Genomic DNA, 17332 nt, shown 5'->3' with positions numbered 1-17332 from the left:
TTCTCTGTCTCTCTCTCTATCCTCTCTTTCTTGTCTCTTTCTACCCCACCTCCCACCCCTTCGCCTCTCTATCTGTTCTTTCTCTCTTTTTCTATTTCTCTAGTACTTCTCTAATTCCCTGGCTCACTCTCCTACTTTTTCTGTTCTCTGACTTTATTGAGTCGAGGAGGGTCTTCAGTGCCATGTAATGGATCTGCACTGAAGCATCAAATCCCTCATCAGAATTTGACAGCCTCGGTTACCTGGTTGACATTTTTGTTGACAGAGGTCAAGTGTGTGTGTGGAAGAGTGTGTTCTATCTTTTTTTGCCAAGCTAAGCACCGTGTCGAAACCATTCCGAGGCTGAACACGAGATTATTTGAGCCCGTTCACAACAGTGAGAGGCTGGGGCACAGGCATGCACGAGCACATAGACACAGTAAGATAAGGAGAGCTGGGCCTGGAATGACCACGTCCAAAACACCACCCAGATCCGGCCTCTATGCACTTGCTTCAGTCAGCAGTCCTCTAGCAGTCCGCTCACGGTGGTCACTCAAAACAAAAACTCGCACCACATGTATGCATTTACAGACCTGGTTCTGGAAGTGGAGAAACAAGCAAGTGACTCAGACCGAGCCTTAAGCCATTCCAGGCAATCAATGTATTGCGTCAGTAAGAAGCACAGCCGGGACAGGTGTAATGTGATACGTGGCTGTTGAGTTCAAATGTCTCTCATCAGAATCAGAGACTGTGCCTTTAATTGTGTTTTACAGCCTGAAGGAACAGAACCCAACAATCTTGTTGATGAGTCACCTCTGATCCTCCTCAAGAGCTATTACAGACATCCAATGCCCACATAGATACTGTGTGTGTGTGTGTGTGTGTGTGTGTGTGTGTGTGTGTGTGTGTGTGTGTGTGTGTGTGTGTGTACATTCCGTGTTTTAAAGTGCCTTTTTGAAGAGTGCTGGGCCCTGTTATTTGTACAACAGATGTTCGCTAATTTCATTCATCTTTCATTTATGAATCATTTCATAATAGCATTGAGTTGATTAGATAAGCCTGATTATACATGTACATTCATATGTTGTCATGGTATAGCCATCTGCCCCCACTGAGTTTCTGTTTGTGTGTGTGTCTGTGTTTGTGAGAGTGAGAGTGTGCTGGCTGGGGGTTGTTGGTGTGTGTGTGTTTGTTTGTGCGTGTGCGTGCGTGTGCGTGCGCGTGTGTGTGTGTGTGTGTGTGCGCGCGTGTGCGTGTGCGTGTGATGTTGACCACTGTAATGATGACGTACTGCCGTGTGAGCAATGGGCAGGAGTGGACGCTTGTTTACAGCCTTGAGTGCCAGCGGTCATGTGGAGCGAGAAGGGGAGGGATTTCTCCTCGGCGCTCCTCTGAGATTTTCACTTCAGCACTCCACCCTCACAGGAGATGGAAATCCGCTGGATTGCTGGAAATCTGTGTATTATCAGTATAGAAATGAAAAGACACACAATGCACAGTATGCCTCAGTCCCATCCTCTATCTGAATTCTGCATTGTTAAATACTGAAATACAATCATTGCATATAGTACGTACACTTGACAAAGTGCTTGATTACATAAGAGAGATCCCTTTTCAACTTAATAATAAGTATGCTGTTCATAAAACAATTTGCATTGCTTAATTAATTGCTTTTTCTCACTGAAAGTCTTGTCCTTTGCCATTCCATTCAGCCTCTTATTCAGGTGTGACGGATAACAGCTCTGATTGTTTACCACATGAAGCAAAAAAAAAAAGCGAGAACACACCTCTTAATCTCATTGAGATCGCACACATTTTAGAATCCTTAAAGTGTTGCCATGGTTACCTGGAACACAGCTGCTTCTTTGAGTGGCTCTGTTTGTCATCCTGCCATTTCCAATGAGTGCTCTTATCATGGGGGCGCACTGGCCAGTTTCAGACCCACAGCACAGCACAGCACATCGCTCAGCCAGAAATCCAATCCACATAATGTATCAATGATGAGGCTCCCTAGAATAATGCTTAGCAAAAATGTCAAAAATGAAAACAAAAATCAATTTAAAAAATGTTAGATAGTATTGCCACAATTGTTCAAACTCAATGTTTGTCAAAAATTTTAATGATGTAATCATTATTTATTTATTTATTTTTGAAATTACTGCTGTTGGTGTCTGTTTCTCCTTGGTTTCAATTTAATCCAACCCCCGAGCCCCTACTCTGAACACATTCTACCCCGGAGGGCTTGTGAGGAAAACTGCCTCACACAGGTTCACTCTCATAGATCCACTCCACACGGCCGACAAACTGGCCAGCCCCACGCCTATAATCACATCCCCACAGCCAAGCTGTCCATCTCCGAATCAGAGGAAATGGTAGCAGTCAGCTTGGTCAGGGTGAGAGAGAGAGAGAGAAAGCGAAGAAGAACTGGAGAATAGCCTAGATTACATGGCTGAAGAGGAAATGATGGACACCCTGAAGTGCCCGAGGATTCTTTTTCATGAAAATAAGATGGCTTGTGGAAAATAACAGGCCAGGGTCAGTTTAATCAGATATTGCCACTAAGGTTAAATTGCTATTATAAAACTATAGATCAAAAAGAGAAATGGACCATAAAAGAGACAATGAGAGAAACGTAAAGTAACATAAAGGAAAGTAAAGCCCACTTTTGACAGCTATAGATTTATTATTGACTTTTGAATTCTGACTGACCTTGTTTGTGTTATCCATAAATACATGTAGCAGTTATTGCAGCAGCTAATGTAATTTAGGGAGGCATTGGCGTTTTGTTAGTCACTTATTACAAATTTATTTCATTTTTAAGACCATAATAGCCTTGTAACAAATGCATGCACAGTTTTTACTGTGAATGGCTATGATGTCTTGCCTTAAAGTTTGTCCAATGTATAAGTTCACCCCATTCTGTCAGTGTGTGATGTATACCTGGACATTTTGCTGATTGAAAGACACTGCCAAGCCATATCAAAATTGTTGACCACAAATATCAGAATTGTTTTTTCCCTTACCGAATATGTATTCATGATGCTTTTGTCAGCATATAAAGCCTCCAACAACAACAAAAAAAGCTTTTTACAGCTTCAACGGAACGGACTTTACTGGGCAAGTCATGAATAGATTGTGTGTCTAGGTGATGCGCTGGCTACATGTAGATGCCAGTGCCTGTGGATTTGACAGGAGACGCAGGGGGAGGAGAGGGGGCGGTTGTGTGGGGCTGATTAGTGATGAGTAGGGCATGAGGATTGGGCCACGTCCCTTCCAGCCCTCTCGTGTCCTCCTGAAGGGATTTGCAGTTTAGGCGGAGGTCCGCAATCCCCAGCTGTGCAACGGATAGATTGCTTCTGCCTGGAGCAGGGGGATGCTGTCAACTTGAACTGCGTTGAGTCATTTGTTGACACAGAGCTACCGGCGAGCAAACAGCACAGCACAGTGGCTCTTCACTCTCTCCCTCTCTCTCTCTGTCTCTCCTCCTGTCCTTCCAATGATCTAGCTCTCCCTGCTCTCTCTCTATCTATCTCTGTTCTGTCATTCTCTTGTTCCTTTGAGCACATTATCTCAATCATTCTTTTTCACTCTCTCCCCTCTCTCTCATTCTCAGTCTCCTCTCTCCCTCTATCGCTGACACTTTTTCACTCTTCCCCTTGCTTTCTTGCTCTTTCTCTCTCTCGTTCTCCCTCTCCCTCCCTCTCTCTGTCTCTCACGCTCTCTTGCTCTCTCATTTGCTCTCTCTCTCCATCCCTCCCCCCTTACTCTCTCTCTCTCTCTCGCTCTTTTGCTCTTTCTCCTTCTCTTCCCCTCTCTCTTTCTCCCCCTGTGCTGCTGCTGCTGCCGTCTCAGACTCAGACCATGCTCGGCTCCTTACAGCGGTGCCGGACCGTTCTCCCGTCCACTCCCCCGCTCTCCTCCTCCTCCTCCTCCTCCTCCTCCTCCTCCTCGTCGTCCTCCTCGTACACGCGCTCTCTCATTCCAGCGGGACTCCTGCGCCGCGACGGCTGCTCCGCATCGACAGCGTAGACCGACCGAACCTCCTCGCTCTCTCTCTCTCTTCCTCTCTTTCTGCTGCCGCTGCCACTGCTGCTACTGCTGCTGTTGTTTGGCCACGTTGTTTGGCCACCCCCCCCCCCTGCCTCAGAGGGCTCTGGAGTGCGTCCTGCTGCCACCACTCAGGCAGAGACTCAGGCAGAGGAGAGGAGAGTGACAGGGACAGGACCGCGAGCACGAGGCGAGGACCGTAGCATCTGAGGGGCAGCATGAGCGCCTACCTGAACAAGCAGCAGAGCTGCTGTGTGGACTCTGAGGGCAGAGTTCTGGGGGAGCACCACCACCAGCACCAGCACCACCACCACCGGGACGGCAACCAGATGCCCTGCTCCTGCAGCTGGCAGCAGCCACAGCCGCCGCCGACACCGCACGGACACGGATACGGCTACCCGAGCTCGCCCTGCACGTCCACCATGCCGCGGCAGCGCGCCAAGCTGACCGCCACGCGCTCGGAGAGCTCCTGGAGGAGCCCCAGCCGCACGATGCTGCGCAGCAAAGGGGGCAGCTGCGACCTGTGGACGGACTGTGGCTGCCAACACGGCTGGACCGAGCAGAGCTATCAGGTAAAAAGGCAAGAACGCGACGACGACGGCGGTGGTGGTGGCCACGCTGAGGACCTCAGCTCCTGTGCCCCTCATTAGGAGGCAGTGGACATTGTGTTTGGTCAGGACTGCTTGTGCTTGCCGTTGCCGTTTCCTTGCCTTGCTGTACTCTGCGGTCTTCGCTCGTCCAGTTTGAGTGAGTCAGTGCCCCCCGTGCACAGTTTAGAGCAGAGGTGCTGAATTTGGATTATGCATGACCAGTGTAAACTCAGGGGGTTTCTGCAGGGAGGTTAACATTCAGTGTGCCGCTGCTGAACTAGATTGTCGTTTGCTTTATTAAGGCTTTACGGTATTATTTTGTTTATATATTTGTTGTTCATCGTATGCTGTTTATAATTCAGGCTTCCGAGTTTGTGCATCCCTTGTGTACTGGTACCATTTTAATGAAGAGCTTTAAAAGGCTACTTTTTCAGTTTTCCAAATGTGAAGTGTTTTCTCTCCCCGGCCGTGTGTGAGGCGTGTACACTAGTGTGTGTGGTGAGTAAGTTAAGTGGCCTCAGCCGACGTTGAATGGAGGTGGGTGTAGTGAGGTGAGGTGAGTTGCGGTACTCTGCGCTCTGGGCTCAGGTGCCTGGGCTGACCACTCTAAATGAGGCCAGACCCCTCAGCTCAACATGGCATAACACGGCTTAGTTCAGTACAGCACAGGAGGCTGAACCCAGCACTGCTTAGCTGACCAATGCGCTTGGCAGGTATTCCTTTTGTCTTTTTCCCTCTCTCTTACTCCCTCTCTCTCTCTCCCCCTCCTTCTCTTGCTCTCTCTTTTTCCATCTCACTTTAATTCTCACTCTCTCTCTCCTTTTCTTCCTCTCTCATGCTGCTGTTTTCTTTCTCGCCTGCTCCCTTATCTGTTTTTCTGTCTCCTCCTGGCTCTTTCTCTCCTCTCTCTATTGCATACCTGCTCTCCCAGACGCATACACACATTCACAGGCACTCATATATATGCAGACTCCGTCTTGCACTCCACACCCGTTACAGAGCGTTGTCTTCATTTACTGTGACACCAGCCTCAGTCTCAGTGAGGAAGAAAATATTTGTTTCTGTGGAAACGTTCAAGTGGGACGTCCTCTCCTGCTTATTTATTCAGCAGTGAACTGTTACAGCTGTTCTGTGCTCACTGGAACTTTCCAAGGTTTATAAATATCCGAATGGACATAGATCACGATAGCTCACTGGACTGTTTTGATGAACAGTGTTTTAAGTTTTGTTATGGGTCCCTCACACCGATAGTAGTGTTGGGAACATGGTGGAGTGCACGGTGCCATAAACGCACATGGTGATTGCCTGCGAAGCCGAACATCCATCATGGTCCTAATAACTGCGGCAGTAGAATTTTAATGCAGCGGTGCAATCAGCTCGCCTGCCCCTGGTCCACGTGCTGATGGATGGTATTGGACAGGGAATCAAGGGCAGGGGGCTCACTGCCCGCCACCAGCTCTCTCTCTGCCTGCTACACTCTCTCTAGCCCAGCCTTAACAACTAGCTCTCACCACACATATACTCACACACACACACACACACACACACGATTACTCATACACCTATGCAAAACAAACTAACAAGCGTCATTTCAAAAGGCATTTTATTTATAGTGCGTGCAGTTTTTGTCACTGAGCCCGAAGGTTTTACTCTCATCTCTCTCCCTCTCCCTCTCGTCATGGCTTGTTGACTTTTTTTTTTAAACGTGAACAAATGCGTGTGAATTATTGATTATTGTGCCTTGCACTATACATAGTTGTTGGCCTAAATTATTGAGCACCATAAAGTGGAGCATGCGCTTGGATTGAAAAGTGCATCAACAGAGGTTCTACTCCTTTTTTTTGCAACTTCAGGAAGATAAAAATAAAAATAAAAGACTGACCCTTTAGAATTTTTGTACTCCGTGATACGTCAGGCATATGTATGCCATTGATGGTTGTTTGGAATTGAAAGATACAGAATGCTCATCAGAAGAAAAGAGCCTAAGCTCTGTGTATTTACACAACATAACTACTGTATATAACAGTAAATGAAAATCAATACAGTATCAATATTTGCCTGGTTTGATAATGGGTGTTATTTTTTTTACACCTTATAGTTTTGAAGAATACAGACGTTGCATATTCTGCATATTCTTTGGCTAACTGAATATGATCTATGTGAATTATGAGGGTATAATTAATACTTTTTGATTGCCATGAGATTGCACCTGAATAATAACAGTTGTTCCTGACTCAATACAGTCCTCATGATATTGAGTCCAGTCTATCTAAACTATCAAAAGAATCAAACGTGTCTCATTTAGTTCTTTTCTACTGTATGTAAGGGATAATGTATAGAACGCCGCTCCATTATGTAAGGGATAATGTATAGAACGCCGCTCATTATCAAAAAATAAGTCCCGACTGGACGAACAGGAGGTCTTGCTTTGTCCTGAAGGGACTTATTTTCAAATAATGACCGGCGTTCTATACATTATCCCGCTTATTACACAGCTACTTGCCAAAAAAAATAAACTCCACATGATAGTTTGATAGTTTATGTAATAATGTTAATGAAAGTAACTCTGGCCCTGATGGGTAAAAGCAGAACTACCATAATGTCCCAACTATTAGCCGAGGTTTATACATTGATTTTGCAAAATTTCTTCAGCTATGAGGTTAATACACGGGGGCAGTTAATATGCTATTAATATGTTTTTTTTTTACTTGCATAAAACACTGTCCTGCGGTTTAAATACAATGCAGCTAATACACAGGAAATTACTGTATTCTGCTTCTGCTCTTCTTCCCTCCTACGTGTGGAGGCTGATCCCTATAAGCATAGAGGCCTTCGTTTGCCCTTCTACCAGTCTCTCACCAGCCACCAGTGTGTGACCTACACGAGTGGCACATTGCATTACCTCCCCCTTACTTTTGTAAAAGTGTGTGTGTGTGTTCGTCCTGTCTTAGAAACACAAGGAGGCATTTTGCAACCTTGCCAAAGCAGGCTCCCACCATATCTATTACTTGGCATGTTGGCATTTGATCTGGTGTATTGACACTGCACTCTGGAGATAATTGTCTAATGATATACTGTAAGCTGGAGTACAGTGAGACCTGTTCTTCAATATCAAAGCAATATCCACTTCTGTTATTCCCTTACAATTGTAATCGTACTGTAGGTTAGTGCTTTTAATGTCAATATATCACCCTTTCGAATCATTCTGTATGTATTTCCCATGGTAAATTTCAGGAAAGAGCAAACTAATCTCTTCACAGGAAAGCACTGGCCCAAGCCTGTTCCTCCACTATCATTCTGTGTTGACCTGGGTGATGGGATGTTTTGCCTCGGCACCCTGGGGTGCTCTGGGGCCAGTTGCAAGCCCAGGGACACAAACTTTAGGAGCCATCCAAGTTTACGGATTCAAACGTTCCCATTCCAGATCGGAAAGACTTTATCCAGAGACCTCTCGGGCCTCTTCATCCTGGTTTATTCCAATATTGATGAGCTTAACCAGTTTTGCCAGGGGAACTCGTACAAATGTAATGAGAGGCTTGAAGTCAGATCAGAGGTGTGTTCGGAATAGCAAACAAAGTCAAACGTTTGCAAACATAAACATGGACACTGGATTAAGGGTTGCCGTTCAAGTCAGACAATTTGGGATGTTTACACAAAGTTGTTCAAGTAAACACCTTGCCCAATTTGAACATACCTCAGGTCACATACAGCACTTTAGGCTAGTTTGTTTGTCAGAGGGTGAAAACTGAAAACAGTGTCCAAGTTAAGTGCTAGATACCAACCCTCCTTGCCGTCATAGGGAGTAGTATGAGGAGGAATAAAACCTCTGACCTTCCCAGGTCACTTGAGTTTGCATTTTGGGGCAGTTGTCTGTCAATCATTTTTCTGTATCTCAAAATGTACACTGGCCTAATTTCTTTCTCATGCTGAAAGTCTTGAATATTAAAGTCAAGTCAGTGGTTGTACATTGTGGAAGAGACAAGGTTCTCAGCTCCATGGAGTGTCTGTGCAGTGTCAAAACGATTCATCGGAAGGGGAGCGAGCCAGGCACTTTGAATTCCTGTGGAAAAGCCAAACACCAGTCACAGACACGGGCTGTCAGTCACACCCAAATCAAATAGAAAATGTGTGAAAGAATGGTGCTTATGACTCACGTTTGTGATAAATAGTATGTGTGGGACCTATTTAGTTTGAGTTGCAAATTATGTATCACTTTAAATGTGATTTAGATGTTTGGTGTTATTGTCGACTCACTGTTTGAGTAGTTGAACTCGTAAACTTCAATGAAGTAGTAGTCTGTGTTCTTTGCAACATAAACTATTTCTGTCTATCTCCTGCTGTTTAATTACAACTGCAATTTACTACAGTAAGCTAGCTCTCAGGGTTGATAAAGTAAGCATTTTTCAAACGTCTGAGCCCACGCCTGGAAGCCTATATTTTTTCATGATGTGTTCCAACTAACTATATTATTTCATTTGTAATATTGTGGTTTGTAAAAGCATTCTGAAGCTGTGCATCATGCATTAATTTGATTTGGTGCTCTTACCCTGATGAAGAGGTGCTAAATTTCATACGCTTTGAAGTCAACCTCCAAGGGAAAAAGCTGTAGTTTAAAAAAAGAAATCCTTGAACTGGTTTCCCCATGTGATCAGGAGGCAAGTGTTACATACTACGCAGCTTTTCTTAGGCAATGTATAATGCACTTTTATGCACCCTGTTTTACGCCCCCTAGTTGACATTCAGAATGATGAAAGGTGTGAAACGTTTTGACTTTTTGCAACGGCTGGTATGTTTTGTGCAATAATGTCATGCCAGTGTTTTTAAATGTGCAATTTGTAGATTCACTGTTTCATTCGGCTTTGTAAGATTAACTGCCGTTAACTGTCTTGTTTCATTGATGGCCACTAAAATCCAAATGACTTCCATTTCACCAAAGACATATAAAATCTTTCCACTGTATTAAATAGATACTTTAAAGAACAAATACACATATATAGCATAGATAACAAATATTATAAAATATATTAGTTTGAAACTGTATTATTATCAATATGGTTGTATTGCCAACCAGGGCATAGGGAAAACTAGACTGGCCATATTTTGTTAACAATAGGTCGAGTGAGGTATTCCCTACAGCTCCCTAAGGACATTCTTTATTACAGACTTGTCAGCTTTGAAATATTTGGGCAATTATGTCTTGATAATGTTATCAGATCTCATCCCACCATCAAAGAAAACAGCACCATTATGGAAAGTAATATATGGGAAGGTTTTGATGTGCACATCAGAGAGCACCTGTATGCTTGCACTGACATTACAGTGAATCAACATTAGGCTCACCAACTGGAGCATCAGACGACCAGGCAGTGCTAATGTGCTTGGCTCAGTACACTCTTTATAAACAGAAAGGTTGATGCACTCTCTGCTATTTGGAAAGTGTCGTGTCAGAATGAAGTCTTCACATTTCATGTATTTATTCACTTTTCAATCTGTCCACACTTATGTAATCCAAGTCTTTGGTTTGAAAGTTTGGATTCCCCATTAATGTAATTAGGAGGAGTGCAGCCTACGCAAAAAGTGTCTTAATCGCTTACATCGATCTCTCTCTCCGAATGGCAGTCAGCCTCTGTCTCAATTTGCTTTTGTTTCCTGCACAGCTTGTGAATGCTAATGCTTCATCAGTGGGACTTGATGCCTGTGTGTGTGTGTGTGTGTGTGTGAGTGTAAGTGTGAGTGTGTGTGAGAGAGAGAGAGAGAGAGAGAGAGAGAGAGAGAGAGAGAGAGCACACTTTGTGTTTGCACACGTCTATTTCTTTTGCCTAACTGTGGTCTTGTTGAAGGTTTAAAAGCCGGATCAGAGATGGCATCTGATTTAAACCCTCAGTGTGTGTGTGTGTCTGAGGGTTGAGAATTATGAAGGGGTTTGGGTGGACAGAAATGTCACCTGTTAGCCAAAATGATTGAGGACAAGGCCGGCTCTATGACAACTCTCTATCAGCTCACACTCCCCCATGCTCATGGCACTCGTGGGAAAGGCTCCAATCCTATTTAAATGCACCATGACTGCCTATCTGGCACTAGTGACTCTTGCATTAAGCTTAGCTTTCAGTGTTCGACGTCCAACTTAGGGAATTGCAGATGGCACAGTTGCCCCAGTTTAAAAAAAGAAGATCATCCTCAAAGAAAATAATTAGATGAAAACGCAAAAGACTGGTAGAGGTTATTTCTTTTTTTTTTTTTTTCACTTTGACCATTCACATTTCAAGTTGGTCTCAGAGTCCAGGTCAGAGGTCTTAATTGACCTAAACGGCCAGCCATCTGCCTTGTCTTGCATGCAAGACAGGTGCTCGTTGCAGGCCACTGCTGCAGAAAATAGCATGGGCTCCCTCCTGCTCTGCAGTGCTCCTCGTAGCACTCAGTCCAAGGTTGCCATTGCTCTCATGGCCAAACAACTTGTTATATTTGTTGTGCGTGACCTCTGCGCTATTATTATAAGAATGTGGAACTCTCAGCAGGCCTGAGGTACAGCCACTAGGGACCTGATTACTGCTCTCTCAGGGGGCGTAGGCAGGTGGGTAAAGCCCAACAGATACTGTGCAATTCTGATGCAATAATAGCCCCAAATTAATCAGATCCGCCAAACGCTTGGGTCGGGCTGAGTTCCTGTCCGATCTGTTGTGTAGTTTGAGCAGCCTCATGACCCCCGAGTAGAGGACATCACAGCGAACATTCCAGCTCCGGTCTAGTCCAATCCGATTGGACTTCTGGCAGGTCAGAGATTTCAGTCGAATGTCTTGCAGTGTGAGCAGTCGAACATAAAGTATGAGCACAGCAAAATCATTGAATTGTAAGAGTTACCATATCGCATGTGAGTGCAAAACAGTGTCCAGTGTCTGCACGGTTTAATGTGGTGTGAGGCACTGTGCAGAGTGGGGCAGATGTGGAGTGTTGGCTGGCTACCGTGTACTTCTCATTTGTGCAGATTATTCTGTGATGTTGAGTTTTAAGGCAGTGGAGTGTCAATTCAGTTGATGCTTCAGTGTTTATGTGTGGGTCTGTACAGTATATAAGAGTGTGTGTGTCTGTGTGTGTGGGAGAGAGAGAGAGTGTAAGTGTGTTCATGGTGCATTTGTGACTGATTTGAGTCAGTGTGCACGGGTGGGAAGAAGGAAGGGTTTGTGAGACAGAAAGAAGGAGAGGGAGTTTTGAGTAAGCGAGTGTGTATGTGTGTGTACATGTGTGTGTACATGTGTGTGTGTGTGTTTGTCTCTCTGTCTGGTGTGTGTGTGTGTGTGTGTGTGTGTGTGTGTGAGAGTTTTTGAGGAGCATTAAACCATGCTTGCCCCAGTTCTGCTATAGTTGCATGGTGCTGTAATCAGGCTGGGCATCTACACCGCAGTGCACTGGGCTCTGGCGCACGCTTGCTTGCTCGCTGAGGGCTCCCTGGCTGGATCAGTCATTTATGGTTATGGTGCCCTCGGCCAGGGCTGGAGGGGTCGGGGCCAGAGGGGTATCCGTGCTCGGACAAAGCCCAGCGCTGGCCTTCATCATGCCATACTGCCGGTTTACTCCCCTTTAATCGGGTTAATCCTGAATTTGCACCAAATTGCTGTGTCCAGCTGTGCATGGCCGGACCCTGCATACCCAGTCATATGCTCACTTACACGTAAGCATCTAGAGTAAGCATCTCTCTCTCTTTCTCACACACACACACACACACACACACACACACACACACACACACACACACACACTGTATCTCACACTCACCTACACATACATATACAGCCACATGACATGATGAGTGTAGTTTAGTGTAGAAATAACTGTGTGGAAAAAAACGATGCACACTCATGGTGCATATTTTTGCCCTTTGGTGTTTCTGTGACTTTTGTTGGGGGAGAGGAGCGGTTGTTGTTGTACTGTACGTCTTGACGTGTGTAGTGATTTGTGTCTTGTGTTGCACTTGCTGTGTGTATCAAAGGGGATTTATTTATGTTGAAGTGCACCCAGTGCAGGCTGTCACTGCGCTGTATACAGGAAGCACTCAGCGTCCATTAATAGAAAGTAGGACAGTAGTGAGTGGGCATCTCCTGCATGCTCTCAGCCTTAATTCTCCCCCTCTCTCTCTCTCTCTCTCTCTCTCTCTCTCTCTCTCTCTCTCTCTCTCTCTCTTCTCTTTCGTTCTCACAGGCCAGCCCCGCCCCAATAATAGTCAACACGGAGACCCTGGAGTCGGTACCCTACGTAAGTAATTTTATTCAACTTATTGTGTATTATTATTTATTCAACTTAACTTTTTTTTTTTACATTTACTTTATTCAGAGGTTGTATATGACTTGATTTGAAATATATCTCTCCTGTACATAATTTATGGTTGTGGAGTTTTGGATACGTTTTGGAAATATATTTCTTGAGTTGTCACTTTTTTCCTTATTGTTTTGAATTGGTCCGTGTGATATCCTGGTAAATTGCGTGTAAGAGGGAGCATGCTCAACACTCATTTGCTCATTTGAACAGTGATGCTGAAAATGTGTTACACCTAGAGCCATGCATCTGGAATAAATTGTATCTGGGCAAAATTAATAAGGTCACCGTACTGAATTATTCATAGCTTTCATAAATACGTAGAGGATGAAAACTGCTGATTACGACACCCAACAAAAACACTACAATCAGAGTTTCATCATCTAGTCATAATTAATACATGTACCCTTGTGCCCGCTGCAGTGTCTCTTTCTGCTGGGGTACACTTCTTAGCCTGCACGTGGAGATGCTTTCTAGGGTAGGATGTGTGCCCAAAACCAAACAGAATATAGTGTTGTTAAGCTTTCGTAGAGGTAAGATGGATGAGAGAGAATATTGCCAGTTGAATTTTGAGTCTTAATAAACCTGGTCTGATAGTAATAGTCTTTCCATACATGCGGTAGCCTGACATAGTTTGACTAAAGAACTAGCTGAGCCATGTTTATATTAGCCCTAGGTCTATAATGTAGTGATATGTCCTAATCAAGCGTTGTTGTGACAAGGTGATGCTGGTGTTCTGTGCATCCATCCCACTTATCTGTTATTATCACAGTAATGTGTCCTCTTGGGAAAACATTAAGCCAGGATATCAGCTTGTAATGCTGCTCCTGTTGCAATCTGTCCGTCTATTTATGAAAAAAAGAAATGCTTCGTGCTATTTAAGATGCCACGCCACCCTGTGATCACAAATATTGAATGGCATTAAAGAAAAGAAACGAGAACAAAAAGTCTGAGATTATAGCATACATTTCTGAGATTATAGCAAAAGTTTCTTACTATTTGACAGCAACAGCCAATCACATTATTTCCCTCAGCTCGGTCCAAGCCATTGAAAAACCAAGATAGTTTGACTATCATAATTAATGTGTTAAACTGCTTGACCCTAATGTTAAAAAACATGTCACAAAGCCTGTTGCACACTGGTGCACACCAATACGCCACTGGTGCACACCATTACGCATTAATGTTGTTAAACCTGGAAACCGTAGCAAAATGGTGTGAACATTTTTGAGATTAAACTTGCCTCAGTTCACTCACCACTGTGTCCGTAGCATTTTTGTGACTATTTTATATTTTCAGACTTCTGACCTTGCTGTATTTCCATTTTATTTTCCATCTGCATTTAATTGATTAATTTGGTTGCGATACTGTATATCTTTCCTCCATGTAAAAATGTTAACCAGCACTAGAGAATGCAAGGCATGCTGAGTGATTAGCCTGGAGTGTAGCTGTGCAGATTTGCTGTGAGCAGAAACAATTAAACAGGAGTTGGCGTTGTTTGCAGCTCTGCCTCGGTTAATCAGGGAATATATCTGAGGAGAGTGGGGTCTAATCAATGTGTCTGCTGTCTGTAGAGAGTGCTTCCTCATATGTTGCACACACACACACACACACACACACACACACACACACACACACACACACACACACACACAAACACACACACACACACACACACACATGCCAAAAGGCTGTACAGAGAGATAATCTTCCTCTTTTCTTTCCCCCTTCAACAGCCGATAGGCTACCAAGTCTTTGAATATTCATACATTATTTTATGATTCTCAAAATGATTGTTTTTATATAAACAACCTTGGGATGGGGATAAAAGCAAAGAAAATATTCACTGCTCTTAATTCCTGGATGAGGGAAAGAAAATACACTGCAGAACACAAGCCTTCTTGTGTTTTGTCTTGGCTGACACATTATAAGCACCCAACAGTAACATGCTTAATAAATCAGTCCACACCCCACCCTACCCGCTTGTCTTAATGTGCCCTTAGAGGAGTCCTCATGCAAATAGCTGGAGTTATGAGGAGCTGGATCCTACTCAAATTAGAATGGGAGGAACGCCTCACCCTTAGCCATAACCAATTAGACCTTTACACTTCTCTCTCTCTAACTTACACGCCTTTGCAAAGTAATCACACACTGTGTGTTGCATGTGTGAATTTGTATTTAGTTTGCTGGTAGATTTTTATTTTATTTAATTTGTACAGTCTTTACAATGATTCTAAAGCTTTCCTCAGTGTTAATAATATTATGAAGCTGTTAAATTTCCCACAAGCTCTACGTGCACTCGAGGAGTGGCGAGGTCTACTTGAGTGTATATACAGTAATCATTCTAAAACATTTCAATTAGTTGGCCTCTTTTCATCACTAAAGAAAGCCTGTCTGCTGTAAGATTAATTATTTGCTCCACATCTTTATTTGAAGTAATTATGTTAAAAATTCATAAGAAGGTTTTTACGTCCTTCCAGATACTGCACACACAGCAAGGCTGTCAGTGGAGAGGCTTAGAAGCCTATCAGCAGGATTACACTGGGAGTGCACAAGGAAGCGGTAGATACTATCGTCACTTAGAGGATATTTTGAAAAGGCATAGCACTAAAATAGATCAGATAGCTGTGTTTTCAGCTCTCCTTTTTCGATTTCTCTGAATCTGTGTTAGAAATGTGTATTTGCGAGGACATGCAGTACTCTCTGTGCTCAGTGACTCAACACACTGTAGTTTTTCTTTTCAACTCTTCTTTTAGTCTCGTCTTAATCTAGTCGTTTTCAATCAAGTCTGTCAAGCAGATCCTGTCTCAACATTTACAATAATAATTTAAGTTTACAGTCCCCTTGTATAAAATAGGTTTGTCAAGCAGATTTAGATTGGACATCATAAGCTTTGGAGATTATTTTAACTCTCCGAGTTCTCATGGCCTTATGGCTTGTGTCGTATGTAAAAAAGCAAAAAAAACATTTGCGACAACACCCCCTGTAAATCCTGTCCCTCTGCTTAAGCAATTGAAACAGCTTCTGCTCTCTCTGTGATGACTGACACTGCAAACAAGCTGCACACACAAACTGTTCAGATGCTTCAATGATTCAACAGTTTCCACCACCACCATCAAGCTGGCTTTGTTTGTGGCAGTAGTTGCATCTTTCTGCTGCAGTAAACTTGATACTTCTGTGAGTTTTGATTAGGTGGATGGATGGTAGACACCTGAGATGCTTTCTCAGTCTCTCTCAATTTCCATCCAAATGCTGTACATTGGAATAGGAAATCCCAAGTGGACAGAGGAAGGGGGATTAGCTACATATTCGCATAGAGTAAAAAAAGAATTGCATTTGTGGTTAAGGTTACCCAGACAGAATCAAGTTTTGAACCCACTGTTGTTCACCTCTCATTTGATTAGGTGAGTGTCCAGGTGGAAAACTCACATTTCCCAGGGAGCTGTGGTGCAGCCACATTCGGGTCAAGTACTTACGGGGACTACGGGGGAAAATATACTGAAAAAAAATTGCATTTACTTTAGTCCAAATTGCTAAATTGCTCCCACTTCAAGGTCAGTCTCCACCATAGTGTCATCTGTACTCCACGTGTTTGCCTCTAAACAGTCATTACAGTATGACACAGTTTTTCCACTGAATTAGTTTCATAGAAGAGCTAAAGCCTATAGCCGCAGATGGGCTATCCTGTATAGTGCAAGACCACCGAAGATGGATATTTGCATTGTTTTTGTCTGATGTGTCTTTTTGCCTTGTGATTTGACTCTAGATAGAATAAAACCTTTAGATCAGACCAAGTGCAATATATTTCTTAATGGTGCCTCATTTGATGTAAAATTTTGCCCTCTTCTGTGGGCCTCTGTGCCGTGACTTCATTAAGCCTGTTTATCTTGTTGCTATGATGGCAGTAAATCTGTATTTCTGGTGTGTTCTGGGTGTTGATCTCTTCTAGAAAACCTACGCGCTGCAACTGACTCTTAAATTTCCCGGGCGAGGATCTGTGAGCTTTGTGCTGTTATTAATTAGGACAGTGATGAGCTCCAGTCACGGAACAGCAAAAATACAGGATGCACATTTTTTACCAACAACAATTTCATCAGAAAGGAATTCAGTGAACGACTCATTTTAAAATAATGTGCCAGTAACGTTAATGGAAAACGTTGTGACTAGGGCTATCACAATCATGAGACTGATGATTAAGTGTTATGGAAATAATTGTGATTGATTGAATTGTCTTTTTTTGTTAATGTTCTTGCACTTTTGTAATATGAGCCTGGTAATGTAATAATACACATTATTCTCAAGAAGAGACATTTATTAGCATTGATCATTGGAACTTACCGTATAAACAGAGGTTGTATCTCTTCTTGCCTTTTAGACTGTAAACAAAAATTGTACAGGGCTGACATGAC

General features: G+C 43.5%; 1 protein-coding gene across 9 annotated transcripts in view; it reads left to right on the top strand.

Moving 5' to 3' along the window:
- The window catches only part of dlg2 (discs, large homolog 2 (Drosophila)), a 185470-nt gene that overhangs the window by 107063 nt on the left and 61075 nt on the right, over positions 1 to 17332 (top strand). For all 9 annotated transcript variants that reach the window (XM_076274521.1, XM_076274523.1, XM_076274522.1 and 6 more), the window contains one exon: positions 12810 to 12863. In XM_076274521.1, coding sequence (XP_076130636.1) covers positions 12810 to 12863 — 54 coding nt within the window. The remainder of the gene's footprint in view (positions 1 to 12809; positions 12864 to 17332) is intronic.

Source organism: Alosa pseudoharengus, unplaced genomic scaffold (assembly GCF_046254945.1).
Source record: "Alosa pseudoharengus isolate Yale_2024_CS ecotype anadromous, Long Island Sound unplaced genomic scaffold, YU_APseudo_1.1 YU_APseudo_1.1_scf_8, whole genome shotgun sequence".
Classification (NCBI taxonomy): domain Eukaryota; kingdom Metazoa; phylum Chordata; class Actinopteri; order Clupeiformes; family Clupeidae; genus Alosa; species Alosa pseudoharengus.
The sequence above is the reverse complement of the archived record's forward strand: the minus strand, read 5'-3'. Positions and strand labels throughout refer to the sequence as shown.